Source organism: Labeo rohita, chromosome 2, assembly GCF_022985175.1.
Source record: "Labeo rohita strain BAU-BD-2019 chromosome 2, IGBB_LRoh.1.0, whole genome shotgun sequence".
In the NCBI taxonomy this organism is placed as follows: domain Eukaryota; kingdom Metazoa; phylum Chordata; class Actinopteri; order Cypriniformes; family Cyprinidae; genus Labeo; species Labeo rohita.
In genome coordinates this window covers 3,966,440-3,985,421 of record NC_066870.1, presented here as the reverse complement: position 1 = coordinate 3,985,421, position 18,982 = coordinate 3,966,440, and the positions used below count along the sequence as shown (strand labels likewise).

The 18,982-nt window shown below is 35.3% G+C and overlaps 1 protein-coding gene across 1 annotated transcript; it reads right to left on the bottom strand.

Moving 5' to 3' along the window:
- Positions 1-638: 638 nt before the first annotated feature.
- Positions 639-17,937, bottom strand: ipp (intracisternal A particle-promoted polypeptide). Its single transcript, XM_051093550.1, has 10 exons — positions 17,846-17,937; positions 16,475-16,849; positions 13,508-13,719; positions 11,339-11,558; positions 6,568-6,723; positions 6,311-6,478; positions 5,855-5,992; positions 5,290-5,412; positions 3,117-3,337; positions 639-1,474 (listed from the first exon to the last, which is right to left on the bottom strand). Exons 2-10 carry the CDS (start codon positions 16,809-16,811, stop codon positions 1,250-1,252), a joined length of 1,800 nt encoding a protein of 599 aa, XP_050949507.1. The 5' UTR covers positions 16,812-16,849; positions 17,846-17,937; the 3' UTR covers positions 639-1,249.
- Positions 17,938-18,982: the final 1,045 nt, after the last annotated feature.

Sequence of the window (18,982 nt, the reverse complement as noted above, 5' to 3'; positions counted from 1 at the left end):
TAATTTTGGTAAATCAATTTTACACTAGGTAGATAAATAGTTACACTCAAAAAAAGTCCTCATAAAAACTGCTGTATTTAATCCAGTTATCAATTAGCTGACAAAAACACCCAAAAAAATCTGTTTAGCATTTTGTATATGGAAAAAATTGTTTTTGTCTTTCAAAAAAAAACAGCAGTGGCATTATGCAAAAAAAAAAAAAAAAAAAAAGGCATTTAAAGGGTTAAAATCCTAAACTGAATGATTTTTTTTTTTAGCTATGAACAGAACTGATAATCTATGTCAGTTTTTGTTTTTTTGACATGGATTTGACATTTTATATTGGCCCACATGGGTTAAGAAGTGAATGGACCAAACGCATGCCATCATCATCATTTTGCTGCTTTTTAATAGTTAGTAGGTAGTTGTTACGTTTAGGTACGAGATGGATTAACGGATATAAAATATGGTCATGCAGAACAAGGTGTTAATATGTGCTTTATAATACTAAAATAATAAATAAATAAATAAATAACCAATATGATAGTAATATGCATGCAGTTCTTAATTCTTAATATTAAGAACTGGTCCCTAAACTGAAGTGTTACCATACATCTTTGTAAAAGTTTGGTTGCCAATGAGTCAGATAAGAGTCAAAGTGAAGTGGCAAAACATTATTTCTATTTATTCCAGGAAATGTCTGGTTTTTAATGAAATATTAAAGCTCTCAACTGAACAAATTCTAGTACTTAAATGTATTAAAATATTTTAAACAACAATCAAGCAGGTTTCCACAAGTTTTAAGATCGTGAGAAACAAAAAGTTCCAATACAAAAGTGCAAAATATAACATTTTGAAATGAGAGGCAAATGTGAAACAGAACTCAAGAAAAGAAGTTGCTGGCTAATATTCAAAGCAGCAGCACTGAGATGATGATGAACACCACAAACAGCTCAACATAATGGATCATGTGCTGTACCGCTGAACTGAGTGGCTTTTCGAAGCAGGCTGTGATTCTTCTGGATGTCTGTTATACCACTATTTTAATTGCTTATGATCTCACAGTGTCTTAAAGCACACAAGTGGTGTAAAAAACTAAAAACACTCACCTTGATACTTACTTCCCAAACAATACTACAAGCCTCCTCAACTCCACAAGCTACCCGGTGTCTTTCTTCACTCATTTAAAAATGGTAATAAATTAGACACTGTAGAGTCACTTTGAGAGTGGAGATGAGTGATATGTTGCTGGATGTGAATATGTGGCCTGTCAGAGCACAGCTACACCTCCATCACAACGGCTGGTGATCATGTTACCGATCTCCGTCCACGTGTCCAGGTGGGGGTCATAGATTTCGACAGAGTCTACAGTGACCGGTGCTGAAAAGTCCCGGCTAGAGGTCCGACCGCCCACCGCATATAACAAACCATTAACGGCCGCAACCGTTACCCCAGCGCGCGGGACGGCCATCGGCGCCACCTCCACCCACTTCTCCTGGAACAACAGAGCCACATACTGCATTAAAACGAGAAGTCAAACATTTGCATGAAGGGTTAACTTTTCTACATGTCAGCAGTGTTGCATGTAGACAGCTCTTTTGATAATCGATTAATCTGCCAATTATTTTATCCAAATATTATTTGTTAAAATTTTTATGAAAAAAAATGTAAATGTTATTCCACAACCTTCCCAGTGTTGTCCTTCAAACAATGTGCGATTTGAAGGCTATGAAAACAATTGTGAACGTGTGACTGTTGTGAAAACAGACTGTCGTGTTTACTTCCACACAATAATTTTTTATTTTTTTTTAAAAAAGGTCATTTTGATTTTTATCTCACAATTGCAATTTTCTCGCAATTCAAATATTTTTCTCAAAATTCCGATATAAACATACAACTGAGAATTTATAAGTCGTAACTGTGATATACAAAGTTGCAATTCTGACTTTTTTCTCGAAATTCCATAATATAAACATACAATTGTGAATTTATAAGTCAAAACAGCGACAGTCTCAATTTTGACTTTTTTTCTCAAATTTACAAAATATAAAATACAACTGTGAATTTATAAGACGAATTGCGATTTACAAAGTCACAATTCTGGCTTTTTTCCTCAAAATTACGAGATACAAATTCACAACTGCATGTTTATAAGTCGAAATTGCAATATACATTCACAATTCTGACTTCTTTCTCAAAATCACGAGATACAAATTCACAATTGTATGTTTAAGTTGAAACTGCAATATACATTCACAATTCTGACTTTTTTCTCAAAATCATGATACAAATTCACAATAGTGAATTTATGTCAAAATTGAGATATACAGTCACAATTCTGACTTTTTTCTCAAAATTACAAGATATAAATTCACAGTTGTATAAGTCGAAATTGCAATATACAGTCACAATTCTGACTGTATTTTTACAAGATACAAACATACAATTGTGAATTTATAAGTCAAAATTGAGATCGCAAAGTCAATCTGAAAAAGTCGCAATTCTTAAATTGCAAGTTTTTAACTTTCAATTTCGAAATATAAACACACTATTCTACAAAGAGAAGTCCAAATTGTGAGATGTAAACTCGCAATTACAAGAAAGTACCTTTTTATTTCTCCATGGCAGAAACAAGCTTACATACTTTACTGTAACTGCTCATATGAAAATATAGTTACTTGTGTTACACGTAGAATTGTTTAATGTCCAACAAAACATATTTCCACAAAATGTATTAAGTCAGAATTATTACATTCCTATTCTATTGTTTTCCGTCTGTTTGATGCATGTGCATGCCGGATAGCTCGTCAAAACACGTCTCAAATGCTCTGTCAAGCACCTGACAGGCCAAACCGCATTAAATTATATTAAACATATATGCTTATGAGTTTGTTTGAAGCGGTAATATACAGCATTCTTATTTTTATGACAGCTTTTCCTGCAGCAGTTCACTCTGTCCTCCGCTATGTGTCATAAGTGTTTTGTTCACAGAAATGAGTTATTCTCTACTGTAAAGTGACATAACCAGAGGATGTTTTCCTGCACAGTGTGCAGACGTGATTAATCAATAATCAGATTTGTCAGATTATTTTGATTATTGATTATTTATTGTAGCCTGGGCATGAAGGAGTTCTAACCTCTTCTAGGCAGTACTTCTCCACTGTGTCCAATGATCCCAGAGCCTCATTCCATCCTCCCACAGCATAGATGCAGTTATTGAGACTAGCTACACCCACGTACGCCCGTCGGGTCACCATGACAGGCAGGGCGCTCCAACGGCGAGAGATGGGGTCGTAAACCTCAGCCGAGCGTAGCTCCGTACCCTCATCGCTGATGCCACCAATCACATAGATGAATCCTGAAACAGTCGCACAACATGCTGAAGACAAGGGCCTGCATACTTATTTCATATTTCCATGATGCACTAAAAGTATGCACTGGCTTGGTTACTGATTAACATTATTTTACCTGCCTGTAGAATAGAGTGCTGCAGCGATGATGTACAGTTGAAGTCAAAAGTTTACATACACCTTGCTGAATCTGCAAAATGTTAATTATTTTACCAAAATAAGAGGGATCATACAAAATGCATGTTATTTTTTATTTAGTACTGACCTGAATAAGATATTTCACATAAAGGACATTTAAGAAAATATTTGAATTCATAAAAATGACCCCCGTTCAAAAGTTTGCATACACTTGATCATTATTGCTGTGTTGTTACCTGAATGATCAACAGCTGTGTTTTTTTTGTTTTGTTTAGTGATAGTTGTTCATGAGTCCTTTGTTTGTCCTGAACAGTTAAAATGCCAGCTGTTCTTCAGAAAAGTCCTTCTGGTCCCAAGAACGCTTCACCATTTTTTGTGTATTTGAACCCTTTCCAACAATGACTGTGTGATTTTGAGATCCATCTTTTCACACTGAGGACAATTGAGGGACTCAAATGCAACTATTACAGAAGGTTCAAACACTCACTGATGCTTCAGAAGGAAACACAACAGTCTGGGGGTGAAAACTTTTGAATAGAATGAAGATGTGTACATTTTTCGTTTTTGGCTAAATATCACATTTTTTTCATTCGGAACTGCCCTTCAGAAGCCACAGAAGATACTTACATGTTTCCCAGAAGACAAAATAAGTTAAATTGACCCTGATCTTAAAATTCCAAAAGTTTTCACCCCTCCTGCTCTTAATGCATGATTTTTCCTTCTGGGGCATCAGTGAGGGTTTGAACCTTCTGTAATAGTTTCATATGAGTCCCTCAGTTGAACAGTGGGCAGTTTAACTGTTCAGGACAAACAAGGGACTCCTGAACAACTATCACTAAACAAAAAAAAACAGCTGTGGATCATTCAGGTAACAACACAGTGTTAAGAATCAACATGTAAACTTTTGAACAGGGCAATTTTTTATAAATTCAACTATTATTTTATCTTGTGGACTATATGTAAACGTCTTATTATGAAATATCTTATTCAGGTAAGTACTAAATAAAAAATAACATGCATTTTGTATGATCCCGCTAAATAATTAACATTTTACAGATTCTGCAAGGTGTATGTAAACTTTTGACTTCAACTGTATTTTTGTAGGCAGTGCTAGGAATTGATTATATGTAATCTGGATTATGTAATCAGATTCCAGAACTTTAAATTAAAATACATGATTACATTTGCACACAATGGTAGTGAATTATTCATAATTTATTGATTTACCCTAATCATTATTTTTTCCTTCCTTTTAATTGGTTTTATTTTAAAATTAGTGTTTTTGTTTCATTTGATATTTTTATTATTTAATTAATCAATTGCTTTTCATCAACTCACGAACCCCAGTTTGGAAAACTCTGACATACTGTAATGCTCAATACATTTCATAACGATGATGATAAAGAATGGAATAGATTTTCTTATGATCGATGTCAAAAGTAATCAAAAAGTAGCTAGAACACAGTACCTAATATGTGTAATCCAGCATATTTCGTTCATCATGATGAACAAAACGTGTAAGAATGATAAACCTCTGTTGGTCACAGATCTAATTTTCTACAAAAGTCCAAAAGCCAATGGAAAAATGGAAAATGGAAAAATCCTGTTGGGCTCTTGTTGAGGGAACCAGAGTGATAAAAAATGAGTGAAAAAATATGTCATTGCTGCAGCGCTCTACAGTTATGTCTGGTATGTAAATGTTGTTTTAAACCGGTTCTTTTTAGTGAACTGGATGAAAGTTTGAAACTGGATGTTCAAGTTCAACACATCAAAACCTAAAAAGTCATTTGTCAACACAGTTGAGCTCTCCATGAGGACTGACCTTGCAGCTCACAGCAGCCAAAATAATATCGAGGAACAGCCATGCTCCCAATAACCTCCCATTTATTTTCCTCTGGGTCATACCGTTCCATGGTCTTCCCAATTTCTGAACCAATCCAGCCACCTGAAAGCATAATTATTTGCATTCATGCCAGACACTATAATGGAAAATAACATACTGTACATTGCACTTAATGTGTGCATTTTATCAGTGCATGCATTGCCAGAGAACACATGATGCTGGTGTTACAAGAGCTATGCTCTGCTGAGCTACAGGAATGTTGCTAAACACATGCACAAATCACATGAACTTTCAAAAAGACATAAACTTTACATTATTTCCCATGCAAATAACTTCTATTTTATACATTTGTGGTGTTTGAATATGTTATTTTTGATGCATTTCAGGCTGTGCTGCTAAAAGAAAAAGTAAGTGTTTTTATTCTGCTGCAATAACCTGCCTTGTCAAATTTTAAATAAAACTAACATGGTGCAAAAGTGCAACTGAACAAAAGCCTGAAGAGTCCCTAAAGTCATCCTGCTGGAAAGCATCTAAATTTGCATACCAAGTGCGTAAAGAGCTCCGTGGCAGGAACAAACTCCAACTCCACAGCGTGGATAGTTCAGAGACGCCACTGCCGCCCACTGCTTGGTCACTGGGTCATAGCGCTCCGTACAGTCGAAAATCATGGAGTCCTTTTCTCCTGTGCGGTACAAGACGGCTGCATGTTTATCACTGTTATCTAAAAATTCACTAAGTACTATTTAAGTGCACTGCTGTGCAGTTGCTAGCGTGTTTTAAGTGATGGTTTAATAGCCAAAAAACATTATTATTATTACAAAGCTATAATAATCATTCTAGTTCTATGAGAATAGGGAAGTCCACACAATAGCTATAACAGAAATTATATGCTGTGTCCCAATTATCTGTCCTAAACTTGAAATTTGAGTCCCAAATCGAAATATGGTTGGATGGTTTACTTATATATCCAGAAAATACACAAAAACATCTACACACTTACCTCCCACTACATATATCATGCCTTCCAGTACTGACACGCCGAGTCCGCTGCGGGCCTGATGCAGGGAAGACACGGTGGTCCAGTACTGACTGAACGAATCAAAGCGTTCAACACAGCTCAGAGCCCGACTGTCACTCCATCGGCCACCCTGCAGACGAGTGTATCCACCTGAGAGACACAAGCAGAAAGATGTTGAATCAGACAAACATGATTAAGGCAAATATCACATCTGCACGCTCTCAGAAGAGTTTACATACCAATGGCATAGAGGTACTTGCGGGCTTTTCTTCTGGGCCGGGCCTTGGCTGTTTGCAGTAGGCTAAAAGGTTTGCTTTCCTTAGGGGACTTGTTGACTTCAGTGTACTCTCTCAGAAGGGTTTGCAATGCAACTCGCAAACTGAAGTCAGAAATACCTGTAAGGGAAAGTCCTGTCACCAATGTGTACACAAAATCAAACATCATAAAGAGCTCTAAAATGTGATTAAATGAGCCACATTCGTTGTTAAATATACACCTGCACATACATTAAAATCTATATGAATACATCAAGTTGCTGACCAAACATAAACAGTCTGTACTTGTGCTAATGTACTTCACTTTATTTTTATCATCCAGTCAGTGATGAGTAAGGAAGTCTAAAAAAGTAATTCAAAAAATATTGGCTACTACAACAGAGTAATTAGATTACTGTACTAATTACTCTGTCTAAAAAAGCAATGCATTACTTATTACTTTTTAAATCCCATATCATACTAAACAATACAAGGACAGACATGAAACAGCTCTTTTAATTCTTTCAAATAAATAATATCGAACTGCATAAATTATTCTTGAACTAAACAAAGTATTTAAAGAGAGAAGGTTACATTAAAAACACACATTTTATCATTAGATGTCAAAAGTTGATGTTAAATCCACTATTGTTTTATATACAATTATACAACAATAAAGAAAATGTAATTAAATTAGAGTAATTAACATTAATCCATTACTTTACTTTTTCAAGGGAAAAGTAATTAAATAACATTAATTAGTTACTTAGTATTGCATTTACACCCAATACTGTGTATAGTTAATATAACTGCAAAATCAATTTTTTTTTTTTTGCATTGCTTTTAATTAATGTATTCTTTTGTCCTCATTCATTTTTATGCTCTTAAATTCTCTTGTAACACATTTTGAATAATCATTGTGTATGAATTTATATTTTAACATAACTTGCATTGCCTGTTTTATTTGACAGAGGAATACTTTTTCAAATTACTATTAACAATGAATGTAATCATTTACTGATCAATACAATTTGCCAAAAAAACACTCTGAAAAACAGCTAAGCCAAAACAAAAAACCTTTATTGTAGCTTGTCAAATACTAAAATGTGATTTAAAAAAATGAGACCTTATGAAATTCAACATTACTCAAAATTGAAGACTCATTTTCAGATTTAATCAAGGAATTGTTCTTTATTAAAAAAAAATTTTTTTGAATTAACATGAATTAACATTATATGAATAAAGCAATAAGCCCCGAGAAGCCGTGGTTTACAGCGAATTTATAACAGCTAAGGGGTGTTGTTAGGTCTAATTATATGGTTATTCCATGTAGTAACCACTGATCTATAACAGAGAACTGGATTGCTCATGACGTCACAGAAGTGAAGCCACTCCGCAACCATATTGCCATTCCCTAGTATTCGCAAACATTCCATTGAATGAATAAAAACATCACCTAACAAGTTAGCGTTTTCATATCTGACGTCTCACTGTACATTCTCACAACGCAAACTTTCTAAGCATGTAAACGGTTATTTGTTTAATGTCTGGAATTTCCTCTGCTTGTTAAAAAGTAACGTTCATATACATTACAGTAGCGAACAGCAAAGGAACATGATAAACATCGAATATTCACCACGTTTACAAATGTCAAAATGCTCATTCTAAAATCTGAATAAAGATTTATGCTTTGTATACATATAATTTGCCTTGTACAATTAATCACTGTTTATGCTGTTTTGTTATAGTGTTTTATTCGTACAGGCTAAATGCATGTTTCAACAATGATTTCGTTAACATCATTTTAAAGCAGGTAATGCTTTAAACGTTTGTTAATTCAGCCTACATAACATTCATGTTGAGATAAATGTTAATAATAAATGTAAATAATGCAAAAATGTTAAATATAACATTTTGAATATAGAAAAATCAAATGATTTAAATAACTAAAAAAGATAAAAAAGATAAAAGAAACTTTAACATGAAACTGAAGCTACCAGCAGATGGCACAAAGTCACTAAATTTTATCACTGAATCATTCATTCAGGAATGAAGCAAGTGACTCTTTACGAATTGAATAATTGAATCAATGACTCAGATTCATTTAAAAACGCACGTTCATTCATGAACGGAACACAGCTGTGTTTGAAGAGATGCAGCTCAGCTTTGAATTTGTTTCAGACTATTTTCATTGAGCAAAATCAGGTAACGTTAGTGTTATAGTCAGATAATGTAATTTAAAGCACTTAATATAATAGAATTTGCGCCATCTTTAGGTAACATAGTAACAGAGGCTTGTATTGTATTTTTTATTGTATATTCGAAACAATTTCACATACTAATACCAGATATGTTCATGTTTAAAATTTCCTGCATAATTCCTTACATAAAGAAATATATTTTGCGTTGGATCAGCTGAACGATTGGAAAACATCGCTTATCCTGCTCGAAAAGACGATAAACATTGCAGATACCATTTTAAGTAAAAATTAATTTAGATACACATAGCCTAAAAACTAGTCCTGTGTGACTGATACGCTTAAAATCGGGTGATTTTAGTTTTAGTTTTAGTTTAGCTGTGAGTCAATGGTGCTCTCTGCCAGTAGGGAATATTAAGATGGCAGATCGAACACTTCCGGTGGTTTCACTGCCTAACGGCAGTTTAGAACACAATGAGCGATCCAGTCATTACATATAGATCAGTGGTAGTAACGTTTCACAAAATAAAACAGAGCAAATAAAGTGTTATGATATTAATAGAAACAGTATTCTTCCGCCAAACAATGTAGTTCCTCAGAAACAGTTGTTGCAACAAAGTAGTTGCCCAGCAACAAACAAACGTAAACAAAGGTGTATATCTGTAGAGTAATTTACAACCGCTTCAAACACGGCTCGACCAATCAGAATCAAGGACCAGAACCATCCGTTTTATAATATATACAGTGGGTACGGAAAGTATTCAGACCCCCTTAAAAAGTTCATTTTTTTTTCCTCATTAATGTACACACAGCACAGAAAAACAGAAAAACACAGAAGTGTTGACATTTTTGCAGATTTATTAAAAAAGAAAAACTGAAATATCACATGGTCCTAAGTATTCAGACCCTTTGCTCAGTATTTAGTAGAAGCACCCTTTTGATCTAATACAGCCATGAGTCTTTTTGGGAAAGATGCAACTGCAAGTTTTTCACACCTGGATTTGGGGATCCTCTGCCATTCCTCCTTGCAGATCCTCTCCAGTTCTGTCAGGTTGGATGGTAAACGTTGGTGGACAGCCATTTTTAGGTCTCTCCAGAGATGCTCAATTGGGTTTAAGTCAGGGCTCTGGCTGGGCCATTCAAGAACAGTCACGGAGTTGTTGTGAAGCCACTGTGTGCTTAGGGTCATTGTCTTGTTGGAAGGTAAACCTTCGGCCCAGTCTGAGGTCCTGAGCACTCTGGAGAAGGTTTTCGTCCAGGATATCCCTGTACTTGGCCGCATTCATCTTTCCCTCAATTGCAACCAGTCGTCCTGTCCCTGCAGCTGAAAAACACCCCCACAGCATGATGCTGCCACCACCATGCTTCACTGTTGGGACTGTATTGGACAGGTGATGAGCAGTGCCTGGTTTTCTCCACACATACCGCTTAGAATTAAGGCCAAAAAGTTCTATCTTGGTCTCATCAGACCAGAGAATCTTATTTCTCACCATCTTGGAGTCCTTCAGGTTTTTTTTCATGTGTCTTGCACTGAGGAGAGGCTTCCGTCGGGCCACTCTGCCATAAAGCCTCGACTGGTGAAGGGCTGCAGTGATGGTTGACTTTCTACAACTTTCTCCCATCTCCCGACTGCATCTCTGGAGCTCAGCCACAGTGATCTTTGGGTTCTTCTTTACCTCTCTCACCAAGGCTCTTCTCCCTCGATAGCTCAGTTTGGCCAGACGGCCAGCTCTAGGAAGGGTTCTGGTCGTCCCAAACGTCTTCCATTTAAGGATTATGGAGGCCACTGTGCTCTTAGGAACCTTAAGTGCAGCAAAAAATTTTTTGTAACCTTGGCCAGATCTGTGCCTTGCCACAATTCTGTCTCTGAGCTCTTCAGGCAGTTCCTTTGACCTCATGATTCTCATTTGCTCTGACATGCACTATGAGCTGTAAGGTCTTATATAGACAGGTGTGTGGCTTTCCTAATCAAGTCCAATCAGTATAATCAAACACAGCTGGACTCAAATGAAGGTGTAGAACCATCTCAAGGATGATCAGAAGAAATGGACAGCACCTGAGTTAAAATATATGAGTGTCACAGCAAAGGGTCTGAATACTTAGGACCATGTGATATTTCAGTTTTTCTTTTTTAATAAATCTGCAAAAATGTCAACAATTCTGTGTTTTTCTGTCAATATGGGGTGCTGTGTGTACATTAATGAGGAAAAAAAATGAACTTAAATGATTTTAGCAAATGGCTGCAATATAATAAAGAGTGAAAAATTTAAGGGGGTCTGAATACTTTCTGTACCCACTGTATATATTTAATATAACTTGACATGCCTGTATTATTTGACAAGAATATTTTATTCCAATTTTATTCATTCTTTTCTTGTTCTGTCCTGATTTATTTTTATGCTTTAAAAAAAATCTTAAAATGTCTCTGTAACAACTTATTTCTGTAAATTATAACCTTTACCTACATTACACTATGTGAAATTCTGTGAAATTAGAGGAAATTAACATGAATTTAGATTTTTGAGGAGCGCTAAAGTGAAACACAGTTTCTCTCTCACCCTCGATGTACTTGAAGAGTCTCTGTGGAGACAGCAGCGGGAAGCGTACGGGTTCCAGAACTTCCACCACATGCTTCTTCCTGTGCGGCACGTTGTGGTGCAGCCAGTCCATAGCAGCCGTGAACACCTGATACTCGTCTTCGATCCTAAGCTCCTCACTGCGGAGCAGCTTCACCAGCTGATCTTTAGACAAGCTTGAGAACTCTTCTGAGGCACAAACCTGACAACAGACACAAGATGTGGAGGTTTTCAATGGTTTTTAAAAGCAGACTAAACATTTGGAGAAGACAATCACTGTAGAACAAAACTGGGCAGTATTCATACTCATTTATCTTCGTGACTTACATCCTGCCTGGAGTAACCTGAGGTTGAAAAACCCTCTTGTTGTGTTGGTCATTTTGATTTTCATTTGATATTCAAAGTGCTTGAAACACCGGTTAAACTATCAGGTTCTTCTTGAAATTTTGTTGAAATGTTTTCTCATTTAGAGTCTTGACTGTGCATGCAAAGTTGTTTTGGGAAAGGCAGAACACATTTTATTTATATCAGTTGTGATAGGAGTGAAATCTGCTGGTTTCAATGCAATCTGACAAAAATCAACACTTTGAAAAACAGAAAAGAAAAAAAAAAAAAAAAAAAAAAAAAAAAAAAAAAAACAGAAAACCTCAACACTGAAATATGATAAATACATAGAATTTTTTCAAATTTAAGATTCGAAGTTTGCTTAAAATTGAAAACTTTTTTTTTTTTTCAATAATAATTAATAATTTAATCTATTGGAGTTTCACATAGGGTGTTTTTAGTTATTTTTTTGGATCTCAACTATACTAAAAAGAAGTGTGAGAACCAAGGATTTGAGGACCAGACATAAATACAAATATCAATAAATGCTAATTACAAATCATGTTAGATTCTATTTATTTGCATTTGCACCTCAGTGTGCAAATAGTCACTAAATAGTCACAGCATAGGGCTGTGAACAATTAATCGCGATTAATTGCATACAAAATAAAAGTTTGAGTTTGCCTAATATATGTGTGTGTACTGTGTATAATTATTATGTGTATATATAAATACAAACACGTTCATGTATATATTTAAGAAATATTTACAAGCATATGTATTTATTATAATTTTTATATAATTTATATTATATATAAATAAAATCATTTTGTATATTAATAACATATTTCTCATATATATACACATTAATTTGTGTGTATTTATATATACATAATAATTGCACACAGTACACACACATATATTAGGCAAACTTAAACTTTTATTTTGTATGCAATTAATCGCGATTAATCATTCACAGCCCTATCACAGCATTTAAAAAACATAAAAAAATATCTGTGCCAGTGCAACTAATTTTTGAACATTGACCACAACCCAATAAAAACAGATGTTATGAATTAAAAATTATGAATTCTACTTTTCTCTTCTTTTTTTTTTGTTTCTGACAACCTACAATAAGGGTTTACATAATTCTTTAGTGTGCTACATGAGCCCGAACAGCTGGTAAATACATCACAATAACCCACAAGTAATCCACATTACTCCAGTCCATCAGTTAATGTCCTGTGAAGTGAAAAGCTACAAGTTTGTAAGAAACAAATCCATCATTAAGACATTTTAACTTCAAATCGTTGTTTTCAGCTAAAATATGAGCCCATAATCTATAAAAACACTTCCTCCAGTGTAAGTCCATCCAGTCCATCACCTGGCTTCAGAAGTATTTACATCAAAATCCACCATCATATTTACTTAGGACTGTTTTGGGCTGGTTTTAATGTCAACAGTGGTTGATCTGTGCATATTTCTCTCCTGATTCAGGCAAGACGACCTTTTCACTGGAGAAAGCATTATTATGGATAACAGATTCATATTTTAGCCGAAAGCAATGGTTTAAAGTTTAATAAAAGAATCTTAATAAAGAATTTGATTATTACAAGAATGCAACTTTTCACTTCTCAAGATGTTAACTGATGGACTGGAGTGGTGTGGATTACTTGTGGATTATTATGATCAGTTTGGACAGTTTTGAAAACTGCATGGTAACCAATAAGGTTGGGATTGACCCCCATGAATTTGAATTTTATGACCAAAACTCTCTTTTCAATGCTGCAAATATCTAAAGTAGAAAACTTGCATCAGTGAACCCACCTCTAGAAAGTGAACGTGGATGTAGTCTTCAGTAAACTGTAAGAGATCCATACAGGCGATCTGCTCCAAAAAGCGATAGATCCCCACACAGTTGGATGGGTCCATATGAGCCCGCAGGAATTCTCCACATATATCCACCACCTCACTCAACTGCAGCATGTCTGCAGCCACCATCAGCTCCTGCACAGTGTCTACCGTCACATCAATAGAACCTGTCCGGAGCAAAAGAAGAGCTTTTTTAAATATGTTTGGCTTTCATATAGTGGGAAAAGCTTCAGAGACTGCAGCCTCTAGGCCATAATGGTGCATCTTCAAGTGAAGATGATCTGGTTGATTATTGGGTGTAGAAAATGTAATTTTCATTAATTTTGTAATGCACTGGTAGTTCTCTTAAAGGAGAAGTCCACTTCCAGAACAACAATTTACAAATAATGTACTCACCCACTTGTCATCCAAGATGTTCATGTCTTTCTTTCTTCAGTCGTAAAGAAATTATGTTTTTTGAGAAAAACATCAGGATTTTTCTCCATATAATGGACTGATATGGTGCCCCGAGTTTGAACTTCCAAAATACAGTTTAAATGCGGCTTCAAACGATCCCAAATGCGGTTGTAAATGATCCCAGTCAAGAAAGAAGGGTCTTATCTAGCGAAACGATCGGTTATTTTCATAAAAATAATACAATTTATATACTTTTTAATCTCAAACGCTCGTCTTGTCTTACTCTCCCTGTATTCTACCTCAGTCCACAGTTAGGGTATGTCGAAAAACTCAAAACATTCAAAATCGTCCTATATCGCTGTCTGCCTTTTTTGTTAAGGGTGTCTTGATCTTCTTTGCATGTTCACTTTGCAAAGACTGGGTCGGTACTTCTGCAGCGATGTAGGATGATTTTGAAATGATTTTTGAAGTTGAGGGAGAAAATACGGTCTGAGTTTTTCTACTTGTCTTGAATCAGAATACACAGAGTTCAGGGAGAGTAAGACAAGGCAAGTGTTTGAGACTAAAAAGTAAATAAATTGTATTATTTTTATAAAAATAACAGATCATTTCGCTAGATAAGACCCCTTCTTGACTGGGATCGTTTACAACCGCATTTGGGATCGTTTGAAGCCGCATTTAAACTGCATTTTGGAAGTTCAAAATCGGGGCACCATATCAGTCCATTATATGGAGAAAAATCTTGGATGACAAGGGAGTGAGTACATCATCTGTAAATTGTTGTTTTGGAAGTGGACTTCTCCTTTAACTGCTTAATAGCCCAAGACAAAAGAGCACACCTCAAAATCTCTATTATTCTGGTCTCTAAATATAACTCAAGTCATTTCAGTGCAAATAGTCAAATGACAGCACACCTCTCTTCACAAAGTTGGATGATTTGATGTATTGTTCACATAACTGGTTGAGTTACATTTCAAAGCTCAATACTTCTCATTAGAGTTTTGTTCAGTTGAGCAATATTAAAAGAATAGTGCACCCAAAAATGAAAATTTGGTCAAAATTTAATTTAATCACCCTAAGGCCGTTCAAGATATAGATGAGTTTGTTTCTTCATCAGATTTGGAGAAATGTAGCATTTCATTGCTTGCTCACCAATAGATCCTCTGCAGTGAATGGGTGCCGTCAGATTGAGAGTCCAAACAGCTAATGAAAACATCACAATAACCCACAAGTAATCCACACCACTCCAGTCCATCAGTTAACATCCTGAGAAGCCAAAAGATGCATGTTTGTAAGAAACAAATCCATCATTAAGGGACTTTAACTTCAACCATTGCTTCTGGCCAAAATAGTCCTCTCACCTCAATCAGGAGAGAAATCTGCACAGATCAAGAACTGTTTACGAGCAAAAAGAGTTTAAAACAACTCTAAATAAATATGTTAGTGGATTCTGATGTGAGGACTTCTGAGGACAGCAGGCATGTGCACAATTCAGAATTAAATTGAGAATGACTCCTAAATTCCAATTCAATTCTTGAATTTGAATTGATGTCAAAAACAGGATCTAGAATTACAATTTGAATTTGAATTAAAGGAAGCAGAATTGCAATTCAATACAAATTCAAAGAAATTCATATACATAAGTGAAGTGTTTAACAATGAAGCTTTACAATATATGTCAGATATGATTTCATTACATATTCCATAAATGATATTAGTTTGAACTACTTGTACAGATTACATTAACAGGAAATGAACTTTGAAATGAAAATAACATTTTGAACAAAACTAATCAAACATTGAGGGAGTAATTTATTTCAAGAATTTGATCATTATCTATATGTTGGAACAAAATGTATGCAGGGTTGAGGAGTGACTAGTTATGTGTAATGAAATTATGCTATTAAATTACAAAATTAATGTAATTGTATGTGAGATTCAGCACATTCTTTCTGTTGTATGACTGTGTGGAATGTCTTTGAATTGCCATGAATTTAATTCCACTTCCTGTCATTCCAACTCCAATTCAAATTCAACTTCCTGTGGGGCGGAGTCAATTCAATTCAAATTCCAACTCATGAATTGAATGGCGGCCAATTCTGAAATTCTAAATTGTGCACAAGCCTGGAGGACAGGTGATGACCTGGATCGACTTTCAAAAAAGAAAGCATTTTTATAGATTATGGATTTGTATTTTAGCTAAAAACAATGGTTCAAAATTTAAATGCCTTAATGATGGACTTGTTTCTTACAAACGTACAGCTTTTCACTTCTCTAGACATTAACTGATGGACTGGAGTGGTGTGGATTACTTGTGGATTATTGTGATGCTTTTATCAGATGTTTGGACTCTCATTCTGGCGGCACCCATTCACTGCAGAGGATCCATGTGACGTAATGCTAAATTTCTCAAAGATATGTTCCCAGGAAGAAACAAATGAATCTATATCTAGGATGCTTTTAGGATGAGTAAATTAACACTAATTATCTCCCAAAAGATGTGTGAAGTGATGGACAAACCAATACCAGTGTAAATAAATTCCAGGAGAATTTCAAAGACATCAGCCTCCACTCCGACAATGCGAACCTCCTCCTCATGGGCTTCGCTCATGGCTCCAGAGAACAGAGCAGCAAAATATGGCCCGCTGGCAGCCAGCACCAGCTTATGGACCCCGAACACCCGTCCGCCTACGAGCAGTCGCACATCGCAGAAGTCAGACTGCAGACGCATTTTGTTCATCTGAGCTAGCAGGAGCCCGGCGTGTCTGTCCGAGGAGTAATTTCCACGATCACTCGCTGCCCCGGCTTCACCTCCCGCCGAAGAGCGCTGAGGGTACGACAGTGATGGACCAGCGGAGGACATGATGATTCCAGCTGGACACCACAACTATGCTCTTTTACCTAAAACACACAGAGACACGCAAACAGACACATTTAATACTTTTAAAGAAAGCTGACTTTTTCATCCAAAGCCATTTACTACAGGGATGCTCGAGAAATATTGCAATATTGCACATTAGGAGGCAGGGATGTAAACTTTTGAACAGAATGATGTATACATTTGTATTATTTTGTTTAAAAATCAATTTTTTTAAAATTAGGTTCTGCCCTTGTAAGACTTAAAATGTAACATATAAGATTTTCACGTTTATCAGAAGAAAAATTCTATATAACTCTTAAAGGGGTGTGAAAACTTATGAGTAGAACTGTATTTTTATAATTTTAGATTTTTAGATTCGTCTGCGAATTTTAGATGTATTTTATAGTGTTAGATTATCTTGAGTCATTTTTGCTTATTAGTATGGTTGAAAGACACTGGTTAATAAAATGGAACAGAATGATGTATACATTTGTATTATTTTGTTTAAAAATCTTTTTTTTTTAAATTAGGTTCTGCCCTTGTAAGACTTAAAATGTAACATAAGATTTTCACTTTTATCAGAAGAAAAATTCTATATAACTCTTTAAGGGGTGTGAAAACTTACGAGTAGAACTGTATTTTCATCAAATGTGATGTCGTATGGCAAAATTAAATCTCATTTGATATCTCTAATGTAATGTAACCGGCTGTTGTGGTTTGGGCTGGGCTGCTTTTTGACTGTCAAGCTGCTGTAAATAAATCACAGGAACAACCTGTCGAACCTGCAACCTTCTAGTTTCCAGCCCAGACGTTTAACCACTAAGCCACACCCCAAATAATGACAGTTCGCATCACCCTCTGTGGACTGAAACGTCTTCATGTTTCCTGTGACAGCAGCTTGTCATCTAAAACACAGCCCAGTTCAAACCACAACAAACCATCCGCAGAGGACGCTCAAACTGCAAAACATGCGAAAACCAGAACCCCTGATTGACATGCAAAGCAGATACGAGTACAGCGCGATTTAGTCTACTTACATTTTAATGTGGTTGTTTTCTTTACTCCATTTATCCATATGATCAGAGACAGACCCGCTTCCGCATGGGAATCGAGTTTTCCTTCGTCGGCGATTCAGCCTATCAGACCCGACTAATCGATGACGTACGATTTGCGTGAACGTAAATAGTATTAACAATTACAAATAGTTTTAAAATATATATTAAATAAAGGGAAACCTCTGCTTTGATACTGTTCCTGGAAAATATGGGTCTATTAAAAAAAAAAAAAAACACATACCATCACAAAATTTGTGACGTTAATGGTTTTACCAGTTGTAATGGGACTTGCATTGGTTTTAATTGAAATTGTACCCTGTGGCTTTCTATAGGTAATTGGCCGCCATCCAAATCTTAATGGAATATGTCCCAAAACACACTACAGAAAAACATTTTTAATGTTTAAATGGTTAAAAGTTTGTAATGTTTTTAATGCTATTTTTAGTGGAAACCATTAGAATTTCTGTGATGGTTTCTATTGTTTTTTAACAGGGAAGTAGAATGTAAGGTGTAGATGTACAGTTGAAGTCAAAAGTTTACATAAACTAAGAGGGATCATACAAAATGCATGTTATTTTTTTATTTAGCACTGACCTGAATATGACATTTCACATAAAAGACATTTAGTCCAACAGAGAAAATAATAGTTGAATTTATAAAAATGACCCTGTTCAAACCTGAATGATCCACAGCTGTGGATGTTTTTTGTTTGTTTGTTTTGTTTTGTTTTAGTGATAGTTATGAGCAGTGTTGGGGAAAGTTACTTTTAAAAGTAATGAGTTACAATATTGAGTTACTCCCTAAAAAGTAACTAATTACATTACTTAGTTACTTTTTATGGAAAGTAATGCGTTACTTTACTTTTGCGTTACTTGCTTGCTTGTTTGGTTTTAATATAAAAAGTTCCATTTTTGGCAAATGTAAAAGCCTTTTCGCATCAAAAGCCTCAGGAAAGTAAATTTCCGTCTGTACAGTAGACCGCAGAAGAAAAATATCAACTCTTCAGCAATAAAAAAAAGGAAAACAAATGTTAGATTATCTTGAGAAATTTTTGCTTATTAGTATGGTTGAAAGACACTGGTTAATAAAATGGTATTAAATGCATAAAGGATATTTGTA

Bases quoted from the DNA above. Each gene is read 5' to 3' on its own strand.
- ipp (XM_051093550.1), bottom strand. From the start codon at position 16,811: ATGTCCTCCGCTGGTCCATCACTGTCGTACCCTCAGCGCTCTTCGGCG. The intron at 13,720-16,474 runs GTATTGGTTTGT...TGCTCCGGACAG, and splicing joins CCTGGAATTTATTTACACTG to GTTCTATTGATGTGACGGTA. The intron at 3,338-5,289 runs GTCAGTCCTCAT...CGACTGTTTCAG, and splicing joins TGGCTGCTGTGAGCTGCAAG to GATTCATCTATGTGATTGGT.